This window comes from Ochotona princeps, chromosome 24 (assembly GCF_030435755.1).
Source record: "Ochotona princeps isolate mOchPri1 chromosome 24, mOchPri1.hap1, whole genome shotgun sequence".
NCBI lineage: Eukaryota > Metazoa > Chordata > Mammalia > Lagomorpha > Ochotonidae > Ochotona > Ochotona princeps.
This window is the reverse complement of record NC_080855.1, coordinates 7,430,975-7,453,112: the sequence shown is the minus strand read 5'-3', so window position 1 is coordinate 7,453,112 and position 22,138 is coordinate 7,430,975. Positions and strand designations below refer to the sequence as shown.

General features: G+C 63.2%; 1 protein-coding gene across 4 annotated transcripts in view; it reads right to left on the bottom strand.

Moving 5' to 3' along the window:
• PRKAR1B (protein kinase cAMP-dependent type I regulatory subunit beta) overlaps nucleotides 1-18,451 on the bottom strand; it is a 40,926-nt gene extending 22,475 nt beyond the window's left edge. The window contains exons 1-4 of one of the 4 annotated variants that reach the window (XM_004598132.2): nucleotides 18,315-18,451; nucleotides 17,556-17,757; nucleotides 12,314-12,484; nucleotides 11,498-11,589 (exon numbers count right to left, since the gene is read on the bottom strand). In XM_004598132.2, coding sequence (XP_004598189.1) covers nucleotides 11,498-11,589; nucleotides 12,314-12,484; nucleotides 17,556-17,729 — 437 coding nt within the window. In that variant the 5' untranslated portion in view covers nucleotides 17,730-17,757; nucleotides 18,315-18,451. Of the gene's footprint in view, nucleotides 1-11,497; nucleotides 11,590-12,313; nucleotides 12,485-13,337; nucleotides 13,400-16,508; nucleotides 16,532-17,555; nucleotides 17,758-17,857; nucleotides 18,025-18,314 lie in introns of those variants that run through there. The other 3 variants (XM_058680433.1, XM_058680435.1, XM_058680434.1) reach the window with 3 other exon arrangements.
• Nucleotides 18,452-22,138: the final 3,687 nt, after the last annotated feature.

Here is a 22,138-nt window from a genome sequence, read left to right as displayed (position 1 = left end):
GACCCACTCCTCTTTTGCCTGCGTGTACTCTCCACTCCTCGTCCCTTATTCCATCCCTCCCCGCCCTGTCCACTGCAGCTCCCGTTTGCATTCTTTGAACCGTGTCTTCCTCTTGTCACTGTGTCCCTGGAGCAGCCATCGGCACCCAGGCCCAAGCCGTGTCTGAGCTGGGCGCCCTGACCACACCCCTGGCCACATCTGCCGTGGGGCTGTGCCTGTCCTGTGGGTCTGGCCTCCTCCAGGTCAGAGGCACACACCTCGTGGGTGCTCCTCCTTCACCTTTCACTCATGGTTACGGGCCGAGATCAAGGGGCCCGCCGCCGCCCCCTTGCAGTTCCAGGTGACCCACGGCTGCCAGGCATAGAGGGACAGACACTCAGGACCAAGAGGGCACAGGCGAGTGGCGAATGGCTGCCCTAACAACACACCGCCAAGCTCAAACACAATCCTAGGCCCTGAGACAGACAGCGAAGCCCGCCCCTCACACGCCTGACCACTGACCCTGACCTCTGGCCCCTGACCTGTCCCTCACCCCTCTGACCCTGTCCCTCAAGCCTGACCTGACCCTCATGTCCCTGGGTCTGCCACTTTCTCTCCTTCATCTTCATTCACGTGGGGCCATTTCTTGGAAAGCTTGTTCCGCTTTTGTGTGCCTTTTTTGCTTTTCAAATTTATTCTGTTCATTTGAAAGACACACAGAGAGATCTTCCCTCTGCTGGTTCACTCCCTAAATCCCCTCCAGAGCCAGGGCAGAGCCAGGCCCCAGGCAGGAGCCAGGAGCTCCATCTGGTCTCCCACAAGGGTTCAGCAGCCAGGCTCTGGGACAGAGGGTCCAGGCACCCTGAGCAGCATCTGTCCCCACTCGCCCCATGCACCCCTCACTTGGACGCTCGCTGTGGTGGCCGCTCCTCGGAGCTTGCGATGCCTGTCGGGCTGGGCTTCTTGGGGGGCTCCAAGCAGGAGAAGGGGGCGGCGGGTGGGCGGGGCTCCAGGCCGGCTCCTGGGTGACAATGCCCAGGCAGCCAGCACTGCCCAGCCTGCTCAGCTTTGTGGCGCAGTGAGCCAGCAGGCCTCCAGGAACGCCCCCCTTGGAGCGTGCCCAATTCCTTTCTCCAGAGCAGCAAGGGGCACTTGCGGAGACTGGGGGAGCTGACGGCCCACCCCAGAACCTCCCTGGGCCAGGAGGCCATCCTGCTCACCACGGAGCTACTCACGCAGAACTGTGCTGGAGCTCCTGGTTCGAGGCCCGGCCTGGCCCACCCTGGCCGCTGTGGTCACTTGGGGAGTGAAGCAGAGGGAAGTTCTTCCCCTCTTTTTCTGCCTTTCATATAAATAACTTAAATAACACACTTCAAAGGGTTCCCAGGGTGCCCGTCCTGGGCACGTGACCAGGCAAATTCACCAAGGTGGGCGGGTGTCTCCCCAGGGTCCCGAGCAGGGCGCCGGGTTCCCGCTGCTCCTGGACTGGCAACCCTGATCCCTTGTGGAAGTGCAGCCAGAGGTGGCCCCACAGGTAAACACCCCCCACCACACACTGCAGTGAGGAAGCCTGCGCAAACAGGTCGGGCCAGTTCTCAGCGCCAAGGCCACCCCAGGGGGCAAAGGAAAGGGTAGCCAATCAAAGCTAGCCCTGGGGCAGCAGCGCGAGGACCCCCCACCGAGGCGGACTGGGGCCAGTGGGGAGGGCCTGCAGCTGGCTCCCGCAGGGGAGTCCCAACAACTGCAGGGTCAAAGGAAACAAAGCCGCCCGCGGGACCCCAGAGGACAAAAGACCGAGTCTCGGCTCTCCTTTCTACCCCTGCGGCTCTGACTTTCACAGGGAAAGGGGCTGGGGTGGGGAGGGGGCGTGCCGAGCCAGGCCACACGCTCCCATCCCCCGCCACAGGAACACAAAGGCGGCACACGTGTGCGGACAGGCACGGCGGGAAAGGGCTGACTGACAGAGGCAGGCGGCCGGTTCAAGTGCATCCCAGAGGGGGAGGGTTGCAGACCCACCCCGGGCCGGCGGCCCTGCACCTGGTGCCCGCCGCACCCCCACCTAGGCTTCCAAACAGCAGCAGCTCAGTGAGCACTGACGGGAGGATCCCACGGGGGCCCAGGGGTAAGGGGGGTCCCTGCAGGCAGGAGAACCCCTTTCCGACCATGGCCCCCAAACCAGAACCTGCCCAGCCAAGCTTGGGAAGTGATTCCACAATGGAAGTTCAGCCCGGTCCAGGGAAGGAGCAGCCTCCGCCACGGCCGTGGGGCAGCCCCCGCTGTGGTCACGAGCACGTGGGGCTCAGAGTGTAACTCAGTGGAGCTCAGCGTGGGCTTCCAGAGGCCCGGGGCTACAATCATAGGCTCGCAGGGCTCAAAGGGCAGCCCAGTCACGGTCATGGTCGTGCGGGGCTCAAGGGGCAGCCCCGGCCACGGTCATGAGCGGGCGGGCACCCAGTACACTCCCAGGAAACAGGCAGGGGCACCTTCTAGCTCATTCTACGGGGATCCCACAGACACCCCCCGCATCAGCCCTGCACCTCTCACAGACGCTGATGTCACACCAGTTGAGCAGCTGGGCTGGGTGCGTGGCTCCGGCCTGGCTGTCCCCCACCGAGCAGGGGGTTACAGCAAGTCCAGCTGTGCACCTCCCGGGCCTCCACAGTGGGCCGAGCAGGGCCCACCCCATCCCTCCCGGGCAGTCCTGAGCTCCCTCCAGCCCTGGTGTGTGTGCCAAGCTCACGCCCCGCTGGTCCTGGGACGCTAGGAGGCTGCTCCAAGACCCAGCAAGGAAGGGTGACCCACGGGCCACTCCAGGGGCCAGGCAGCCGGGCACACGTCTCAGGTTGGCCCTGGGTCAGTCTGACCTCACCAGCGTGCAGCACGCAGGTGGTCATGCGCATCAGCCCTTGAACCCTCACCTGACCCAGAATCCAATCTGAATGAAGCCTCCGCAGAACTTTGCAGGTCTTCCCGGGTGTCGGCCCAGTCCTGGCCTCCTTCAAGGACGGGGCCACGGCTGGGGGGATCAACGGGGAGTGGGCTAAGGGTGGGGCCCTGACACAACCTAAAGCCTCCGCAGAACCCTGCAGGTCTACCCGGGTGTCGGCCACTGCTTCATCCTCCAAACGCCCAAAATGCCGGGGAAACTGCCCAGGTATGGCAGGGGCCTAGCTCCTCGGCCCATCACTGCTGCCCGCCAGGGTTGGCAGTGAGCAGAAGCTAACTGGGTACTGCACCCCACGGGGTCCCAAGTCCTGGCTCCAGTGGGGGGCTCTCGGGCACACAGAGCCTTGGTAGCCTGGGGAAGACATGCAATGAGTGTGTGCACTGTGCATGTGTGGAGGCGCTCCATGTGCCTGTGACGTGTGGGGAACGTGTACCACAGCCAGAGGTGTTACATGCACTGTGTGTGCAGACGTGTGGCCATGGGCGTATGTGAGGCACACACGTGGAGGGACATGTCTGCATCTCGATGGAGGGAGGATGCCCGCAGCCATCTGAAGAGTCGGGGATGTGGACACAGCTTTGCCGCCAGAAACGAATGGCCAGAACCAGGTCCCAGGAAGCACCAAGGGGACCCTGGCCCACACTCAGCAGAGCTAGGTCTTCACGGACAGGACAACAGCCTGGGCAGCTCAGCCTTGCAAGGAGGGGGTCAGGAGAGGCAGACCCCAGCACCCAGGAGGTTCAGCAGAGCTGGGAGCCAGGAAGCAGGTCCACAAGGCACCTGCAGCGCCGTGCCACCTGGGCAAAGGAGGAGTCGCCAACACAGCAAGCACAGGGTGTCGTGAGGGCCTCTGGCAGGGTCCCAGCGCTCTCCGTCGGCTGTGCCCCTCACTGTCCCCAGCTGTCACGGACACCATGCACTCTGACCATGCCCCTCACGGTGTCCCCAGCTGTCGCACGGATGTCATGCACACTGACCGTGCCCCTCATGGCGTACGTGGACGTCACAAAGATGCCAGGCTCTCTGGCCATGAGCTCTGACAGAGGAACACAGCCTGGGCCTCTCCAGTCCCATCCTGAAAGGTCCCTCATCACAGCCAACTCAGGCCTCTCAACTGCAGGAGCACAGTGACCCCAGGTGGCCAGCTCCTCCCGAGCCACACCGGGCAGAACTGCTGCCTCTGCGGACGCCACTGCTCCATGCACCGTCCCCCACGTCCACAGAAGGCCAGGGGTCTGTGGCCATCCCCACCCCACTTGTGGCCAGCTCGGCTGCCAGTGAAAGGGAGCTTGTGGCACGTACAGTTGGATCAGGCTCACACTGGTGAGATGACCAGGTCGTATTCCAACAGTCACCAGGAGGAGAGCGGAAACGCGGGCGTGCAAGGAGCGCCACGGCCTTCAGGCAAGGCATTCCCTGTTAGCACGGAGCCCACCCTGCCCATGCCATGCCACACCAGGACTCCAACCCTCGTGTGTGGGAAACACCCCCAGAGTGAGCAAGGGGACAGCCCAGCCTCATGGCGGGGGGCTCAGACACAGATGGGGGCAGGGCTGGGGTCTCGGGCCCCTGCCACCTCCCCCTGCTGCCCAGGACAGACCAGAGGCCAAGTCATGCCGTGGACAGCCCCAGAGGCATGGCTGCCGCATTGGACACCATCCTAGGACAGCACCATGAGGATCCACAGCCTCTAGGGGTCACAGCCTCTAGGGGTCACTTCCCCACGACCTCTAGGGGTCACTGTCACACAGTGCTTCACACACAGGAGGCAGTGGAGGGGCTTGAGCCGGTCCTGGGCTGGGGGACCCCCGCCACCCCCCCACAAACACACACAACTCCCTGGGGGACCTCAGACACAGGTCAAGCGAAAAACCTCCTGTGGGTCAAGGCACCTCATGGAAGCCCCCACACAGCCGGCCCCTGACATGGCCGGCCCCCAGACACAGCCACTCCCAGACACCGCCAGCCCAGGGAACAGCAAAGGGGCAACAAAGATTCATGAACTAACTGCGGGCAGATCTACGACGCAAGAAGGGCCACTATGGAACATGCCAGTCACTGGTGTGGCTCCTGGCAACGAGTTCATAGTCCCTTCACCAAGTTCCCCAGAGAGCAAACTCAAACAGCAAAGGGGCTGGCACTACGGCTTAGCAAGGAAAGCCTTCACATGCTGTGCTGGCAGCCCATATGAGCACTGGTTCACATCCCAGCTGCTCTACTTCCCATCCAGCTTCCTGTTTATGACCTGGGAAGCCAGCGCAGGATGGCCTTGGGACGTGAACCTGTGTGGGAGACCTGGAAGAGCTCCCAGCTCCTGGCCATTAGGGCCACTTGGGGAATAAACGAACAGATACAAGATCTCTGGCTCTGCCCTTCAAATACATAAATAACCCTTAACACACACGGAGGGGGAGGGTTCACTCTCCTGCCGTCCAACATATGGGAGGCAGGCGGCTCCGGGAATTGCACAGGCACCCCCAAGCTGCCAGCCCCACCTGGCAGGGCGTATGTGGGCTCTGAGCAAACCCGAGACACTCAGCAGCTTCCCCACTCTTCCACCCGGCGCCCCCACCCCAACTCAGCTCTGCATCGGACAAACCAGGCGGCAGGGGTCGGCTGCACTTGGCTGCCTGAGGACCGGTCCTGGGGGCACCGCGGGGCGGCCACGCTGGCTGGCTCAGCTCCCCAGGCATCCCTGAGAGATCGGAGGGCTCAGGACTGGCTGAGCCAACACGGCCTCCGCCAAGTCCCTCCAGGCACCAGGCTGCTCTGCCTTAGGCACACGGCTGTACACTCGGCACAGGCTCTGAACACATGAGCGGGTGACTCGGAAACACAGGGCGAAGGGGCAGTCACGGTGGGTTTGGGGGTCCCACAGCAAGGGCAGCGCTCGGATAGAGCTGGGAGCCTGCAGGCAAACCCCTCTGCCAGGCACAGAACAAGTCACAGACAGACCGTGTCTGTGTTCTGGAGGCAAAAGAAGCTGCAACGGTCCCAGAAGAAATGTGCGAGACACCCTGGCCAGTCCCTGCCTCCATGAGGGCAGGCAAGCAGGGCGCCAGGGAGCAGCAGGAGTCCAGGTGTGAGGCCACCGGTGCACACAGGGGCCCAGGGTTCCGTCCAGCAAAGCGACAGGCACCGGATGGGCATGGCCCCGACCCACCATACCCGTGACGCAGGGCTCTCCTCAGTGACCTGTGGGGCTGCACACAGCACCTGGAGGTCACAGTGGTCACAGAGATCCCCGGATGACGGTGGCCCCACACAGCAGATGAGGCCACAGCCCCAACACCTGGCAGGAGCCCTATCCGCCTCCCTAACTGGTCTGGTCTCTCACGTGCAGGGTCCAGGCCACCTGTCCTGGGATGGTCCCTGCTCTATGCACCGCCCAGTCTATAGCGTCCACACAGTCACCTCTGACCATGCAATCTCTCCCAGCACCTCCGCCCCCACTCATCCTCCACCAATCCCTGGACCCTCAGCCCCCGCTGGCTTCTCACCCCTGGTTTTCAACGTGAACGCACAGCCACAGTCCTTAAATGTCGCCAGAGCGCAACCTGAAGAACTCCCTGGGGTACGGCATTGGGCTTGGCGGTGAATGCACAGCCCAGAACCCCACTTCTCTGAAACCCCACTTCTCTGAAAAGGCTCGTTCCAGCTTCCTGGGAGCAGCAGGTGACTGCCAAGGGCCTGGGCCCTGCCCCCCACGTGGGAGACCAGGCTTCAGGCCAGCCCTGGCTGTTGCGGCCATTGGGGAGTGAACCAGAGGGTGGAAGCACTCTCTCTCTTCTGTCTCTCGTTTGCTCTTTCTAGTAAAATGGACAAATATTAAATATTTACAAATATATCTGAAACAGCACCTAGTTTAAGAACATTCTCTATTTTTTTCCTCATTTTATTTGAAAGAAAGAAATCCAAATAGAGATTTCCATTTTCTGGTTCACTCCTGGGCACAGGCCCCTCCCCGGCCCCTGCCAGGCCAGCTCCATCCAGGCTCCAAGACCCCTACACCTGCAAGTGCCCAGCTCCCCAGCTCCCCCTCCTCCTGGGCACAGGCCCCTCCCCGGCCCCTCCCTTCTGCTGCCCTCCTCCAGGGCAGAGGGGCCGGACCTGAAGCTCAATGAGGTTCTGTTCCCTGCCAAGGCTGTGTCCTTCCATCACACCAAGCTCCACAGTGGAGTACACGTGGGTGGGCGAGTGGTGGGTGGGCACATGGAAAGATGATGGATGGGACACAGGTAAGTGGATGGACAGTGGGAGGGTGGGTCGACAGGACTGGTGGGAAGGTGACGGGCGGGTACACAGGTGGGTGACAGCTACACAAGTACACATGGGATGCGTGAATAAGTGTACGAGTGAATGACCAGTGCTGACCTGGCTCCCCTCAAGGACCCAGACTGACTCGCACTAAAGGGCATGGAGTCTCCTCACCAGAGTGCAGGGACCCAAGCGTTAGAGAGCAGCAGCTGACAGGCGCATGCCCGAGGTCCAGGCCCCATCTGAGTGTGTCCCCCGGCAGCTGCCAGCAGCGCCAGACAGTGGAGGGAGGCAGTCATGGGGGCCACCTCTACCTGCTCAAGGGCCATGTGTCCTGTGTGTGGCTCCCAGTGCAACCTGGGGGCAGCGTGCAAGTTGTGTGTGCAAGCTGTGTGACTGCCCAAGCCCTGCCTATGTCCCTGGTGAGGGGGGGAGGGGCTGGAGCCCCTACCACAGCGGAGTGTGGGCTCCGTGGCTGCAGTGGAAGCTGTTGCTGCCTGGCACCTCCCTGACTGCCTGCATAGCCGAAGAAGGTGTGCTGGAGTAAGGGTCCAAAGTGACCTGCACGCCCCAGCCGGGCTCAGCACTCCCTGCCCCGGCGCTGAGCCCAGGTCCTGCATGGCTTGGCATGGTCCCCTCCACCACCACTGACTCACAGGACAGACGGAACGAGGTCAGCCGAGGTCCACTGCAGGCTGGGGCAGCGGGGGTGCATCTGGCTCCCCTGGCCTGGTGCCTGGGGCTCCCCTGGGACTTCAGGAGGAAGGACGCGGCAGCCAGCTCTCAGTCACAAGGTCCAGAGCAGAGTTTATGGGCCAGCCCCCACCCCATGCTCCCACACCTGGAAGACCCAGGCCCAAAAGGTTCCTGCCCACGGGGAGGGCCCAGAGGCCAAGCCACCGGCACCTCCACATGGAGGCTCTCATGTCCTGGAGGAGGGCTCCCCAGCCCTGGTCCAGGGGTTCTCCCTCCAGTCTTCACGGCTCCTTGGGGCTGTGTGTGTGCGAGCAGGCGGTCTCCTGCCCCAGGTCCACACCTGAGGCCCAGGCTGTGCTGCCCTCAACCCGCACCTAGCTGGATGTCCACAGCACACCGCAGGCTGCCGCTGACCCACCAAGCCCGGACCCACATGGCCCTCACTGGGGGACAGAATCTGCACGGGGGTCTGCGTCCCCCACAAAGGTGGGACGCATGCTTGTTCCCACAGGCCGAGGAACCCCCAGGTGGACCGGGCACCTGTCCTGTCTGCTCTGAACCTGTGTCCGCCTGGCAAAAGTTTGTCCAAGGCTGCTGAGAGGCTGTGCATCACACAGAGCCCCCTTGGCCGGTGACATTCCGGGGACACTCGGACACTCAGGCTGGCCCCACCCCAGTCCACAGCAACGGAGCTGAGCCTTGGTGACCGGCACGCCAGGGTGGAGACAGCCCACGCACGACAGCAGGTGGGGTGATGTCACTGGGGTAGGGGGAGTGGAGTCACTGATGGGAAGGGCGCAGTGACGCAAACCACCACCAGGGGGCAGTACACACCTTGCTGCAGTGTTGGGGGCCCCACAGGGTAACAGGGCCAGCCGTCCCATCCATGTAACGGGGTATCACCATGGACCGGGGAGCCTCAGGTGGGGGCTGCAGCACGCTGGACCCTGTGCACCACCAGACTTTGAGGCCACGGCCAGGAGCCAGGAACCCCAGCCTGTCCCTACACCCCATGGATGGGACACAGAGGCTGCAGGGGATACCAGCTGGGACAACCCTCCCCAAGGGATCCCCACTTGCTGATGGCTGCAGCCCTGCTGTGGGCACTTGTTCAGCCACTGCTCCTGACCCGTGCATGCAGCCATGGGCCAGCCTGGCCTCCTCACTCCCAGCTGAGGGGCTACCAGGAGCCTGATTCCAACCCTACTCCCCATCCACCACCGCAGTCTGGCTCGGAAAGCCCACGGTGCACCAGTCCCTGGGTCCGCTCTGGCCAGCGCAATCCTGGCTGTGTGCCCTCGGCATGGAAAAGCCATTAAAATATCTCCCCATTTCCGTCTGCATCTTCCAACACACTCGCTTCATTCCTCCATACTCTCGCTCAAGGAGCGGGTAGGAACCCCCAGCGCCAGGGCCAGCCTGCAAGCAGGGGCCAGGAGGTCAGAGCCGAGGCCAGCATGTGATTCCCGGATGGTGTGTTTTGCTCATCACCTGCAACTGGGAGCCAACGCCTACACGCACAGGCAGGGGGAGGGAGACGGACGGTGGCTGCTGGCCATGCTGGGCCAAGCCCCTGCAATTCTAAAGGGAGCTGCCAAACAGAGCTGCCCACCCACCTGACCCCAGTCCACGGGGTCTCCACTGCCAATGTCGAGGCTCCCAGGGGCTCAGCGATGCCCCAGGTCCCCCAATTGGGGCAGGCTGGGAGGGAAGGGGTCCACAGGAACTCCCTCATTACTGTCCTGACTGCTCCAGTTACGCCCCGAGGGTGATGATGGTGGTGGTGATGGTGGGGATGGTGGGGATGGTGGGGATGATGGTGGTGGGGATGATGGTGGTGGTGATTACGTCATGGTGATGATGGTGGGGTGATGATGGTGGTGATGACATCATGGTGGTGGTACCACTCAGAGCAGGACCGCCTACAGAGAAGGTTTCTGATACTTAAGGAAATGGAGACTCAAAGTGCAAACATGACTTGTCAATGACTTCTCCCTTCAAATGTCACCACTGTTCTTGGCTTCTGAGTGCATGAGCACATGTGTGTCTGTGTGTATATATGCCTATGCGTGTGTGTGTGTGCACGCGTGTGCGGCTACACCAGCCAGTCACTGTGTCCAGGGTCTTCCTCCCCTTCCCATGTCCAGCTCCCTGCTTAGACTGACCAAGGCCAAGTCAGACAACCCAGCTGTTCCGAAGGTGTGTGTGCCGCCATCGCGGGGAGCAGGGCCCAGGCTCTGCCCTGTCGAGCTGTGTGGTCACAAGGAGGGACGGGGGGGAACAGAGGCTGCATGGCAGGCAGGTGCCCGGGGAGTGCCATGCAGTGCACACCCCACCCACTTCCTGGGCAGCGAGGACAGCCTCCTCTTGCGACTAATGTGGACCTGACACCCCAGACAGGGGGCTTGTCACCCCTCAGTCCGGAAGCGTCCCCTGCCCCAGGTGTGCTGTGAGCAGCGTTTCCTGTGCACCCCAGGAAGACAGGAACAGGGTAACACGTCCTTGGCCTTCCACCTGGGTCTGTGCAATTTCCATTAACACCTTCGGGCGAGCTGTGGCCTCTGCCTTTGCCCAGGCTTGAGTGACCCCAGGCTCCTGCCCCCCAGCGCTCTGCAGCTCCACCACTGCCCCTGGGCCTGGGCCTCATGCGCCCCCTGCTGGCTTCTATGTGTCAAGCACGAGGGAGCCAGAGGCTGTGACCACAGACTGACCGCAGGGCACATGCCTGGGACACCCCGAGACACCCACAGCGTGGCCAGCCAAGATCCCAGGTAACATGGTTTGTCTTGTCAAATCACATTTCAGTCCCCTCCCCACGCTCCAACCCCACCCGACCCCTCTGTCCACCCTGCCCTTCAGCTCCCAGCACAGGGGCCAGGACACTGCCCTTTGCCCTGGGCAGCAGGTACACTGCATATCCCAGCATGCAAGCCGCAGGATTAGGCTCCCACCCTGGGTATCACTCAGAGAGAGGTCAGCCCTACAGCCACGGCAGGGCACACAGGGCCCTGTCCCCACAGCCACGGTAGGGCACACAGGGCACACACAGGGCCCTGTCCCCACAGCCACGGCAGGGCACACACAGGGCACGCAGCAGCACTGTCCCCACAGCCGCGGCAGGGCACACAGGGCACACAGGGCACACAGGGCCCTGTCCCCACAGCCACAGCAGGGCACACTCAGGGCCCTGTCCCCACAGCCACGGCAGGGCACACACAGGGCCCTGTCCCCACAGCCGCGGCAGGGCACACAGGGCACACACAGGGCCCTGTCCCCACAGCCACGGCAGGGCACACACAGGGCCCTGTCCCCACAGCCACGGCAGGGCATACACAGGGCCCTGTCCCCACAGCCACGGCAGGGCACACAGGGCACACAGGGCCCTGTCCCCACAGCCACGGCAGGGCACGCTGGGCACACACAGGGCCCTGTCCCCACAGCCACGGCAGGGCACACAGGGCACACACAAAGGGCCCTGTCCCACAGCCACGGCAGGGCACACACAGGGCCCAGAACAGCCCGGCCCTTCCTCAAGAACTCCCATTTCCAGGAGGCTGTTCCTCTGTGCCTCCCTGGGGAATGTGACCCCGGGCCTGGGGTCCCCACCTGGGCATTTACCTTCTCTCATTGTCATCCAGGTGGGTGAAGAGCACGTTGTTAGAGATGGCCCTGGCCAGCGCAGTCATGGTCTTGTAGTCTTTCGGGATGACCTGTGGGGGAGCCCAGCGCAGTCAGAGCTGGGGGCCGGACGCTGGGGATCACCCTCTGGGCCTCCCTACCTGGCTGCCATGGCCTGATCCAGCTTGCTTCTTCACTTGGCACAGGCCAACGCACACAACCCCACCGGCCCCGACATCCTGCTACGGGCTGCCCACACCAGCCCCCGATCCCCACTGAGCTGCTCTGCCCGGCTCAATCCCTCCGCACAGCATCCTGCCGGCTCTCTGCGTCCTTCAAGGCGACAAAGTTTCCTACTTTGTAAAGGTTCCGCCCACGGCTGTTTTTAAAACAGAAACAGCAGCTGGCATTGCGGTACAACTGCTGAAGCCACTCCTGTGATGTCGGCGCCCCAAGTGGGCGCTGGTTCTGGTCCCCACTGTTCTACTTCCCGTCCAGTTCTGTTTACAGTCTGGGAAAGCAGCAGAAGACGACCCAAGGCCTTGGGCCCCGGCACCCACATGGGACACACGGAGGGGGCTCCTGGCTTCAAATGGGCTCACTTCTGGCTGCTGTGGCCAGGTGGGGAGTGAGCCAGCAGATAGAAGATCTTTCTCTGTCTCTCCTCTCTGTAAATCTGACTAATAAAATAGATAAATCAAGAACAAACAAACAAACAAACAATGCAGGGACCAGCAAGGACCCGGTGCTCCCTCTGCCCATGACCACCCGTGTCCGATGCCTGCCCAGACGGCACCCAGGGTGTGGCGCTCTCACCTTCCTGACGTAGGACACGGCGTCTTCCTCTGTGTACACCTCGGCGCTCACCCCACCACGCCGGCGCCGGGCCTTCACCACGGGGTTCGGGGGCACTGGGGACACCTCTTCGTCATGCGAGTCCGACTGGGAGCTGGACTTCTGCCAGGCCAGCGTCTGTCTGTTTTCTTCCTATGCAGGAGCAGAACGTGGAGGGCTGGGGTCACAGAAGTGGCCGTGGCGAGAGGGGTCAGTGGCCGGGCAGGTGGCCCCTCTGGCCAGCCTGGACTGGGCCTCCCCTTCTCATCCCCACAGCTTTGAGTCCACTCGGCCTCAGGCTTCACCCACAATGACCTCGTGTGGGCTCAGTGCCCGGTCTGAGGCACCACCCCAGAAGGCACACTCAGCAGCTCACCCCAAGTGAACCCCCACCTCAGCTCCAGAACCCACCCCTTCCAGCCCTCCCACTCCAGGTGTGTGACCCAGTGGCTCCGAGTACTGGCCCCTCAAAGTCCCATGGCCCACCAGGTCACCACAGAGTCCTCCAGACAGAAGAGGAAGTTGGGAAGCAGAGGTACCCACCTGGCATCCTACTCAGCGGCCACTCTGCACCAGGTAACCTGCCAGTGGCCACTCCATGGCCTGAGACCCTCGGGCGATCACAGGGCACCCCCAGCCCAACCACAGTGGACACAGGACACGGAGCGCTCCTGGCTGTCCAGCACACGCCGAGGCCCACATCCAACCACCAGGGAGCAGTGGGAGGTTGGGCTCTGAGGCCCTGGCCAGACGAGCTTGGTGGGACACAGCTGAGCCGTGAACGGCTGCCCTGGGGTCCAGGATGCAGTCCAGAGTTCTCTAGCCATTCTGAATGGCAAAGAGTGTGGCTCCACCCCTCCCGGTGACCCCAGCTCTCTTCTGTACCCACCCAGACAGGCGGCTCATCTCCATGCCGCCTTTGCCACCTGCCCACGACCCCAGCCCTTCCCTAACGTAGAACCCAGGCTAACATGTGCATGGCTGTCCCTCTGGGCAGCGCCAGTACCTCTGGATGCCCCCAGCTTCTCGGAGGGCTACGCTCACATCCACAGCACAGGCCGAGGCAGCTCAGGGGGTGGTGCTGCCTGGCCCGGCACCTGCAGGCTTCTCTGCTAAGCGCCACCCCAGGGCCCACTCAGCCACTCTGCTGTTGCTATGGCAACAGCCACTCATAATGGCCACTCCGGGCTGCTGGCTGCTCCTCCATGGCCCTTGCACCTGGAAGCCCCAGGAGACAGTCTACAGGTGCAACCACCCGTCCATAGGAACTACACTGGAGTTCTAGCCAGCGTTGCCAGCAGGCCGCAGCTCAGGAGAGGCCTGGCCTTCGCTCTCACCAGGTGAGCAGGGGTCGATACAGCATGGGCAGAAGGCCCTGCTCAGTCAGAGGAGGGCAAGGGGCGGGGAGAGCCAGGGGCAGCGCCAGGTTCCTGAGCTGGGAGGAGGAGGTGCAGCCATGCGGACACTGTGGCGTATTTATGGCAAACTGTAGCCAAACGAGCATGCAGTGTGAGTGCCCTGTCCAGCATGATGCCCAAAGCTGCCATGGGCGGGCACTGCACAGCCTCCAATCTCCCCTGAGCACCACACATGGGCACTATGCCTGGCTTCCTCTGCTGGGGGTGCTGGCCAGAGCCCCCGCCTTCCCAAGGCATCAGTCCCCATTTATCCGTTCCCTGCAGGGGTGCCCGGCCCGGCTGCCGGTCTGGGTGTTCCCGGAGTGGAGCTGCTGGAGGAGCTGTGGCTGTGCCAGGAGCAGTCCCACCTGAGGGCTCCTGGTGCCCCTCCCTGGCACCTGCTGTTTAGGCCCTTGATCACTAAGTCACTAACGGGGCTTCCATCCAGGTCTCCCAGCAGGGTGCAGGGGCCCAAGCACTTTCTCACGCCTCCACTCCATCCTCCACTGCTTTCCCAGACTATTAGCAGGGAGCTGGATCAGCAGTGGAGCAGCTGGGACTTGACTCTTCACCCATATGGGATGCCGGCACCGCAGGCAGAGGCTCACCCACTGCACCACAGCGCAGGCCCCTGAGTGCTCACAGCATGTGGGCTTTGGGGACACAGTGAGCCCAGGCACGAGAGAGGCCCCGGACAAGTGGAGTTGCAGCCTGGGCAGGCACACAGCGACCAAACTGGCAGTCCCAGAACGGGCAGGTGAGCCCTGCAGCCTGCGGCTGGAGGAGCTGGGCAGGGGAGAGGACAGGCAAATTGGGGACTGATGTTGCACTTCCTGCCTCTAAACACCCAGCCAGCAGAGGCACCCGGCAAGCAGGGGTTCAAGGCCATGGCCAGAGCCTGGACCCCCTCTGTGGGCATCCACTGCCTGTCACACACATGCCAGCACCACTTGAAAAAGACGGTGGCTTACACTGCCGCCTGTGCCTCCAGCATCCCACATGCGTGGCCAGGAAACAGACAATGAGACGCCTGCAGTCAGTCGGCCGGAGACACGCGTCGGCGTCAGCCCCTCGGGCTTTTCCTCTCCATACATACATGCATGAATAGTGCATGCATGCATAAACACACAGTTACACAGTCACATGTGGGCTTCCATGTATGTGCTTAACACTGCGTGGGAATTCACACACATTTTCATACATACACACCCACATTTACATATGCAGATATCTGTACATAATTTACGTACATGTGCATTACACATACATGTTTGTGTGTTCTCACACATCACACAGTTACATGCTTACCGTGTTCATGCATCTACATACATGTTTGTGTGTTCTCACACATCACACAGTTACATGCTTACAGTGTTCATGCATTTACATACATGATGATTACATGTATGCTTCACACATAGATGCTTACATGCGTGCTCACTATATGCATATATTTGCATTCATGAGTATCTATTACATGTATTACATGCACATATATTTGCATAATCATTGTTGGTGTCACCACTGGCGATACGAGACTGTGCCAGGTATTCCAACCCTGCACTCCCAGCAATGGCATGGCACTGCTGCCAGGGGTCGGTTCAGCTCAGAGACCCAGCAGTAACAGGCAACACGAGCCCCCCGAGGCAGCCACGGGGGAGTCCTTGCTCCAGGACCTTGGAGCATGGCTTGTCTGGAGGCAGCCCATTTGCAGAGGTCACTTGAGGGGCCCTAATCCAGTAGGGCCAGTGGGGCAGGCATGCAGGTGCCACATCCTGCCCGAGTGCCCACTCGTGCACACCCTGGTCCAGCATGTGGCTCCCGGCCACCCACGGGGGAGATCTACATTGGCTCCCTGGCTCTTGTGGCCATCGGAGAGGGGACCAACATATAGGACACTCTCTCTCTCCCCTCCCCACCCCACCCCCGTCGTTCTTTCAAAATAAACCATTTTTACAAAGGGGCTGGCACCATGACACAGTGGGTTAAGTCGCCACTTGTGACATGCGCTTCCCACAGACACCAGCTCAGGCCTCACTTCCTATCCAGCCCCCGGCCAACTAACATGCTTGCAAAGCAGCATGCTTGGGACGGCCGAGCTGGGAGGCTGAGCTCGGGCTCCTGGCCCATCTGTGGAGTGAACCAGCACACAGACCTCCCTGCCCTCTCTGTCACTCCTTGATGTGGACACAAAGGCACGCAGGCCGACCATCACGCAAAGACAAAGACAGAGACCAGGGGGAGCATCCGCTCGTGAGAGACGGCCCACGAAGGCAGAGGGCCAGGAGCAGACTGAGTCACAACCTCTGCTGTCACAGTCGCTTGGTCCACAGCAGGGGGAGCAGACCCCGGCAGGCGCCAACGGCCAAGGCCCAGGAAGGGCCGGTTGAGAGCCCGACCGGAAGCTGCACCAGCACTTCAGAGCTCCTCAGCCTGCAGGAGCACAGTGCCCACCCGGGCACCAGCTCCCAACGTTCACAGCCCCTCGTCCCTCCTGGACGCCAGCCCTGCCCCCGCACGCTGGGCGGCTGAGTCACTTCCCTGCCCACGCCCCAGCCTCTGTCCGGGCCTCTCAGTACATGTCCAGCTGCTCCCAACCCCCGACAGCTCACTCCTTCATTCCCGCCCACAATACTGCCCCCCCTTTCCTGGCCAACGTTCCTGACAGTAATGCCCACTCGTCACCATGGAAACAAGGGCCAACCTGCCTCACAGGCCAGTCATCTCAGGGCAGCCCTTGCTGCAGCCCTCAAACGCCTCTGGCATGGATGATCCCTCACAGCGGGTCTATGTGGAGGCGGGGAGGGGGCACAGGGCTTCTGCTGCAGGCCGCTTCCTCCCGGGCCCTCACGACCCCAAGCCCCCCAGAATGTTCCAGACACTCAGCCTTGGGCCCTGGCTGCAGAAAGCCACCCCACCCGATGACATCGCAGCCACGGCCCAAGGCTGGGGACCGAACCTCCGTTCTCTGCTGCCTGCAGTCTCCCGAGCCGTCCCCCGAGCTGCCTGGAGGTGGTCACCCAGGACACAACCAAGCCAGCCAGGGCCCAATGTGAGCCACCTACCCACCTGCCAGGGACAAGGGAAGACCTCCATGGCCACTCACATCTGTCCAGAAGGTTCCACAGACAGAACCCCACAACTGCCAGTAGGCAGGTTAACATGGCTCGGCTTCTGACGAGACAGTCCACTGAAATGAGCTTTTTTTCCCCACCAAAACAAACATCCTTAGATGTTTCTGAAGCGCCCTCAGAATCCGAGGACACGGCGGCTTCTGCACCTGGCGGGCAGCAGGTGGACACGATGGCTGCACTTGGAGCTCTGTCGGTCCTAGTCTTCTGTAGCGCAGGCAGCAGCGCCTGCCGCCCACAGTGGTGAAGGGAAGAAGTAGGGGCACTCTTGGCATCAAGCATGGGACACCGGGGTGCCTCGTGGGGCCCAGAGGGGCCCTGCGTGGCACCGTGCGGAGAAGCTGGCAGAGTGGGCGCAGCCACCTAGCCCGGGGCAGCCTGAGGACTGGGCGCAGCCACCCAGCCCGGGGCAGCCGGCGGAGTGGAGTGGGCGGGCCAGGGGCGATCACGCCCTCCCGGGAAGGGGGCGGGGTGGCTGAGGCCGGCACCTGCTGCTGCCCAGGGCACCCTCCTCTTCCTCTCCAGCCAAGGACCCGCAGGTTCTCCCTCCAGACCTAGCCCCCACCCAGCGCTGCGGACGGCCAGGGAAGACACCTCCTACCCCCGCGAGAGGCCGGGCAGGGTGGGCCGCCACCGCGCGGGGTCCACGCAGCCGCACCTGCCCCAGGGGCCGCGGGCGGCGCGGGCGCCACCGACCTTCTCCAGTCTCTCGAAGTGCTCGCGCAGGAAGCGCATGGGGCGCTCGGGCTTGGCAAGGCACAGATGCACCACACAGTCCCGCAGCGCCTGCTGGATGCCATGGGTCTGCACGTACAGCTCGCAGCCCCGCAGGTTCTCATCGTCGTCCGCGTGGAAGGAAGGCGACGCCATGGCGAGGGCCAGAGCCAGCAGTCGGTCCCTGCCGGAGGAGCACATGCGCGGCGTGAGCGCACCACTGCGGGCCTCGGGGTCCTGGCGAGCTGGGCGCGGGGCCGGGGCTCCGCCGCGCCGGGCCTTACCTGGGGACGGGCCCCGGCGGGCCCGGCGCGACTCCGGGCATGGCTCAGGGCCCCCGACCGCCCGCCACCCCGACCCGGCGCGCGGACACTTGTGTGAGTGCGGGAGAAGGCGTCGGAGGGCGGCCGCCGGCAGGCGGGGCCCCGCGCCTGGGCGCGAATGGAAGAGGCCGAGCCCAGCCCGGCCTGCCGGGCCGCAGTGGAACAATGGCCGCAGGCGCCGGAGTCACAAAGGCCGGGCTGGGCAGGCTGAGGCGCCCCGGGGTTCTCGGGCTGTGGGGAAGGAGCCCCCGCGCACGCTCGGCTCTGAGCGGGACCCCGGAGGGTGGGACCCCCGACTGCCCCCCACGGACCTCGTCCTGGACCGTGGACGGTCCTGGAGGTCTCCCGCACCCGGCCGAGGGCCCCCCGCTGGCCGCAGGGTCCGACCCCTAGGCGGCCCTCACCCAGCCCCGCGTACCTGATGCGCTGCGCCGGAGGCCGGAGGCGACTGCGCGGGGACGCGGGCGAGCCGGGCCCTGCACTGCAGCGGCGCCGCCCTCCCGCACCGCCCCCGCGCCGCGCTCTCGCCGCACCCCGCCCGCCTCACTCCCCTCCGCTGCCCGACCCTCACACCCTGGGCCTGCTGGGGGCCGCGAGCCCAGCCTGCACAGACGTTCTTGGTAGCCACCTCCCTGCTCTCCAGCCCTGGACCCTCCAGTCCCCACCCTAGCCCTGCTGAAATCCAGGGGCAGGAGGAGGGAATGGTCAGATGGGCCCTCCCAGCGCCAGACAGCTGCCCTCAACTTCCTGACCCTGGCGGAGGACCCGCTCCCCAAGGTGGACAAGCCCGACACCAGGAGACAGGGTAACGGGCCTGCTCCCCTGCCCAGGTCCGCTTGTCTTATGCTCATTTGTGCTGCACTCCGCCCTCCTGCCTCCCCAAACATTCTTCCACCCGCCTTCCACCAGGTCACCTGCATCTGCCTGCTTCTTCGTGAACCATGAAGGAATTGCCTCCCCCCACCCCCGTCCCGGCACCTGTTGCATGTCTGAACTCAGCCCTCCTTCCCACAGGGACCTGTGCCCTGCCGGGCTCCCGGCTGCGGGTGGCCACCAAGGCTTCTGCCGAGTCCCCTCCCCAACCCCCAGCGAGGGTGAGGGCTGCCCCCCACCCACTCCCCGCCACTCACTGCCTTTAACCTGGCACGCCACCTTCCAGATGTCTCCCTAGTGACCCCCACCAGGGCCACGTGCCCACATGCTCCTGCCTGCCGAGCCTGCAGATCCTCCCGGGCCCCGAAGTTCCCGCAGCAGGACCTTGTGGAAACCCCTCGGTAGCCTCTTTGCTGCTGTCGGCTGCAGCTGAGCGCAACATCAGGGCTCCACGCTCTCTCTGCCGTGGCCCAGGGGACAGGCTCCTCTGCGCATCCATCCTTCCCTCAGGGACGGGGCTGCACAGGTGTGCTCCCCAAGGAGAAGGCCACCTGTAGGACAGGGACAAGCTGTAGCCCTGCTGTCACCCAGCTCCATGGGCTCCTGCATGCCCCCTCCCCATGCCCCCTCCCCAGGGCTGCCTCAAGGGGCTGTTGGCAACCACGGGAACGAGCCTTACAGAGCCTGACCTCAGTACCTCTTGCCCCAGCCTCAGCACTTGGCTCTGCCCACGCCCTCCCTCCCGGCTCCACCGGGCTTCAGCCAGACACTTCCTCTGCACAGAGGCCCGAGGGGCTCCCCCCTGACCCGTGTGGCCCATGGAATGGTTCTCTTTTTGCCTGGTGCAGCAAGGGGCGGGCAAATGTTCTCCAGGTCGCAAAAGACAGAGCAAGTTCCTTGTCAAACCCCACCTGTCTGGAGATGGGCCCTGTGGTCCTGCCTCCTGGGCTCAGACCCGTGTCTGCCTGGCCAACTTTGCACATGCACCCCCTGCCCCCATCACTGGGTGAGCGGCACCTAGGTGCAGGGACGGGGAGCCCTCCAGTTCAGATGGATGGCCCCAGCTAAAGTCCAGGCCGCTGCGCAGTGACTGGGCAGCAGCTGCAGATCGGTGTGTCCTTCCCCTGGTCACACACGGCCTCTGTGGGGTTACCCGGGAGCTGACCGACACCCCACAGTGTGCTGCAGCACCCCAGGCTGGACACACAGGCAAAGGGCACAGTGGGGATGGAAGGGACACGCAATAGTGGCCCCAGGAAGCTGACCACTAGAGAGCCCTGGAGGAAGGGGCAAGAAACGCTACCCCACAAGTGAACCCTGCGTGTGAATGGACAGGCCTGCTGAGGGCCAGGAGCAAGGACTCAGAAGTCAGCCCAGGCGGCCTACAAGAGGGACAGAGGCAGTGTTGGTGGGCACTGCAGGACAATGGGCATGGGGTCAGAGGGACAGCTCAGCAGGGCCAGGCTGCCAGGCGACCCAGAAGCCACACAGAGAAGGGTCCTATGCCGAGAGGACTTTGTGAATGTGACCCAAGGTCCAGGAGCCATCCGCGTGAAATCTGGTGGGTCTGACCACACAAAGAGAGAACATTTTCTACATTAAAAAAAAAAAAATCCTGGGCCCGGCAGCGTGGCCTAGCGGCTAAAAGTCCTCGCCTTGAACGCCCCGGGATCCCATATGGGCGCCGGTTCTAATCCCGGCAGCTCTGCTTCCCATCCAGCTCCCTGCTTGTGGCCTGGGAAAGCAGTCGAGGACGGCCCAAAGCCCTGGGTCTCACACCCACGGTCAGACCCGGAAGAAGCCCCTGGCTCCTCCAGTCCTGCCGTTCTGACCACTGGGGGAGTGAATCAGCAGATGGAAAATCTCTCTCCTTCCACAGCACGCCTGCGCCTGCACACCAGGCAGGGCCCACACAGTCCCGGGGCACCGGGAGTGTCACCACGTGCCTCTCCCCAGTCAGGCGCTAAGTGAGTGGCACCCCTCTAGCCCAGAGGCCCAGGGCTAAGTGCAGATGCAGCAGCCACGCCCGTTCCTACCCAGCCTCTGTCTCCACTGGCAGAGCCAGCCCTGCCTGCCCCCTGGGCTCCATCAGGCATCCCGACTCCCGGGCACAGCTTTCCCTCCTCCTAGGATGCCCACACTCAGAGGCACCCACCCATTATGAGGAAGCGCCTTCAGCCGGTGAGGTCAGCGGCCTCCACCACACGTGCAGCCAAGCCTGGCCAGCGGCCAGCAGCCTCTGCCTCTAGGACCCAGAGCCTCTAATGACCCTTGGCCCCTCCCTGACCATGGCCCGGGGCACAGTTCTGGAACCTTCCCCCTCTCCAGGCACAGGCACAGGCTGTGGCTGTGGTCCGTGGCCCTGGGCACAGCTCAGAACCTTCCCCCTTCCCAGGTGCAGGCTGTGGCTGTGGTCCGTGGTCCGTGGCGCTGGGCACAGTTCTGGAACCTTCCCCCTTCCCAGGTGCAGGCTGTGGCTGTGGTCCATGGTCCGTGGCCCTGGGCACAGCTCGGAACCTTCCCCCTTCCCAGGCGCAGGCTGTGGCTGTGGTCCGTGGTCCGTGGCCCTGGGCACAGCTCGGAACCTTCCCCCTTCCCAGGCGCAGGCTGTGGCTGTGGTCCGTGGTCCGTGGCCCTGGGCACAGCTCGGAACCTTCCCCCTCCCCAGCCGCAGGCTGTGGCTGTGGTCCGTGGTCTGTGGCCCTGGGCACAGCTCGGAACCTTCCCCCTTCCTAGGTACACTTGGCACACACCAGCTACACCCCACATGATGGAGCCCATGTCTCACCGAGTACCTCTCCTCAGGGCCAGCACCCCCCCTGGAACTCCCTCAGCTCCCAGCCTGGCTCCCTTCTCTACTTCCTACCCAGGGCCCCTGCACCTCACATGCTGTCCCCTCTGGACCTGCGGCCGTGGGAGGGGGACTGGCAAGGCCTCCAGGAAGACAGCATGTCGTCTGCTGGACACACGTTTGTCCCATGAAATGACACATGGGTGAGCCAAGGGCTGCTTGCTATGCTGTGCTTATTAATGTGATAATTAGGGGACCAGACACGGAGGACAGAACCCCCAGGGATGCTGGGGAGCCAGGATTCCCTGCCCTCTGATGGATCCTTGAGGCTTGACAGCTGTGCTGCCAGACACCCACAGCCACCCAGCTCGGGCCCTGTGCCTGCAACTGCCTGGGAGGGAGAACATCTGGCCCTGGTCCTTCCTGACATTCCTACTGTCCCCTCCGGCCTCTGATCAGGGTCTTGTGATAACCTGAAAGTTCAAAATGGTGTCAGTTCTCTCAGCTTCAGGGCAAGCAGAAAAATTAGTGTTGAGTTAGGGACACTGATGTGGGACCAGCATATCAGAAAGACATGT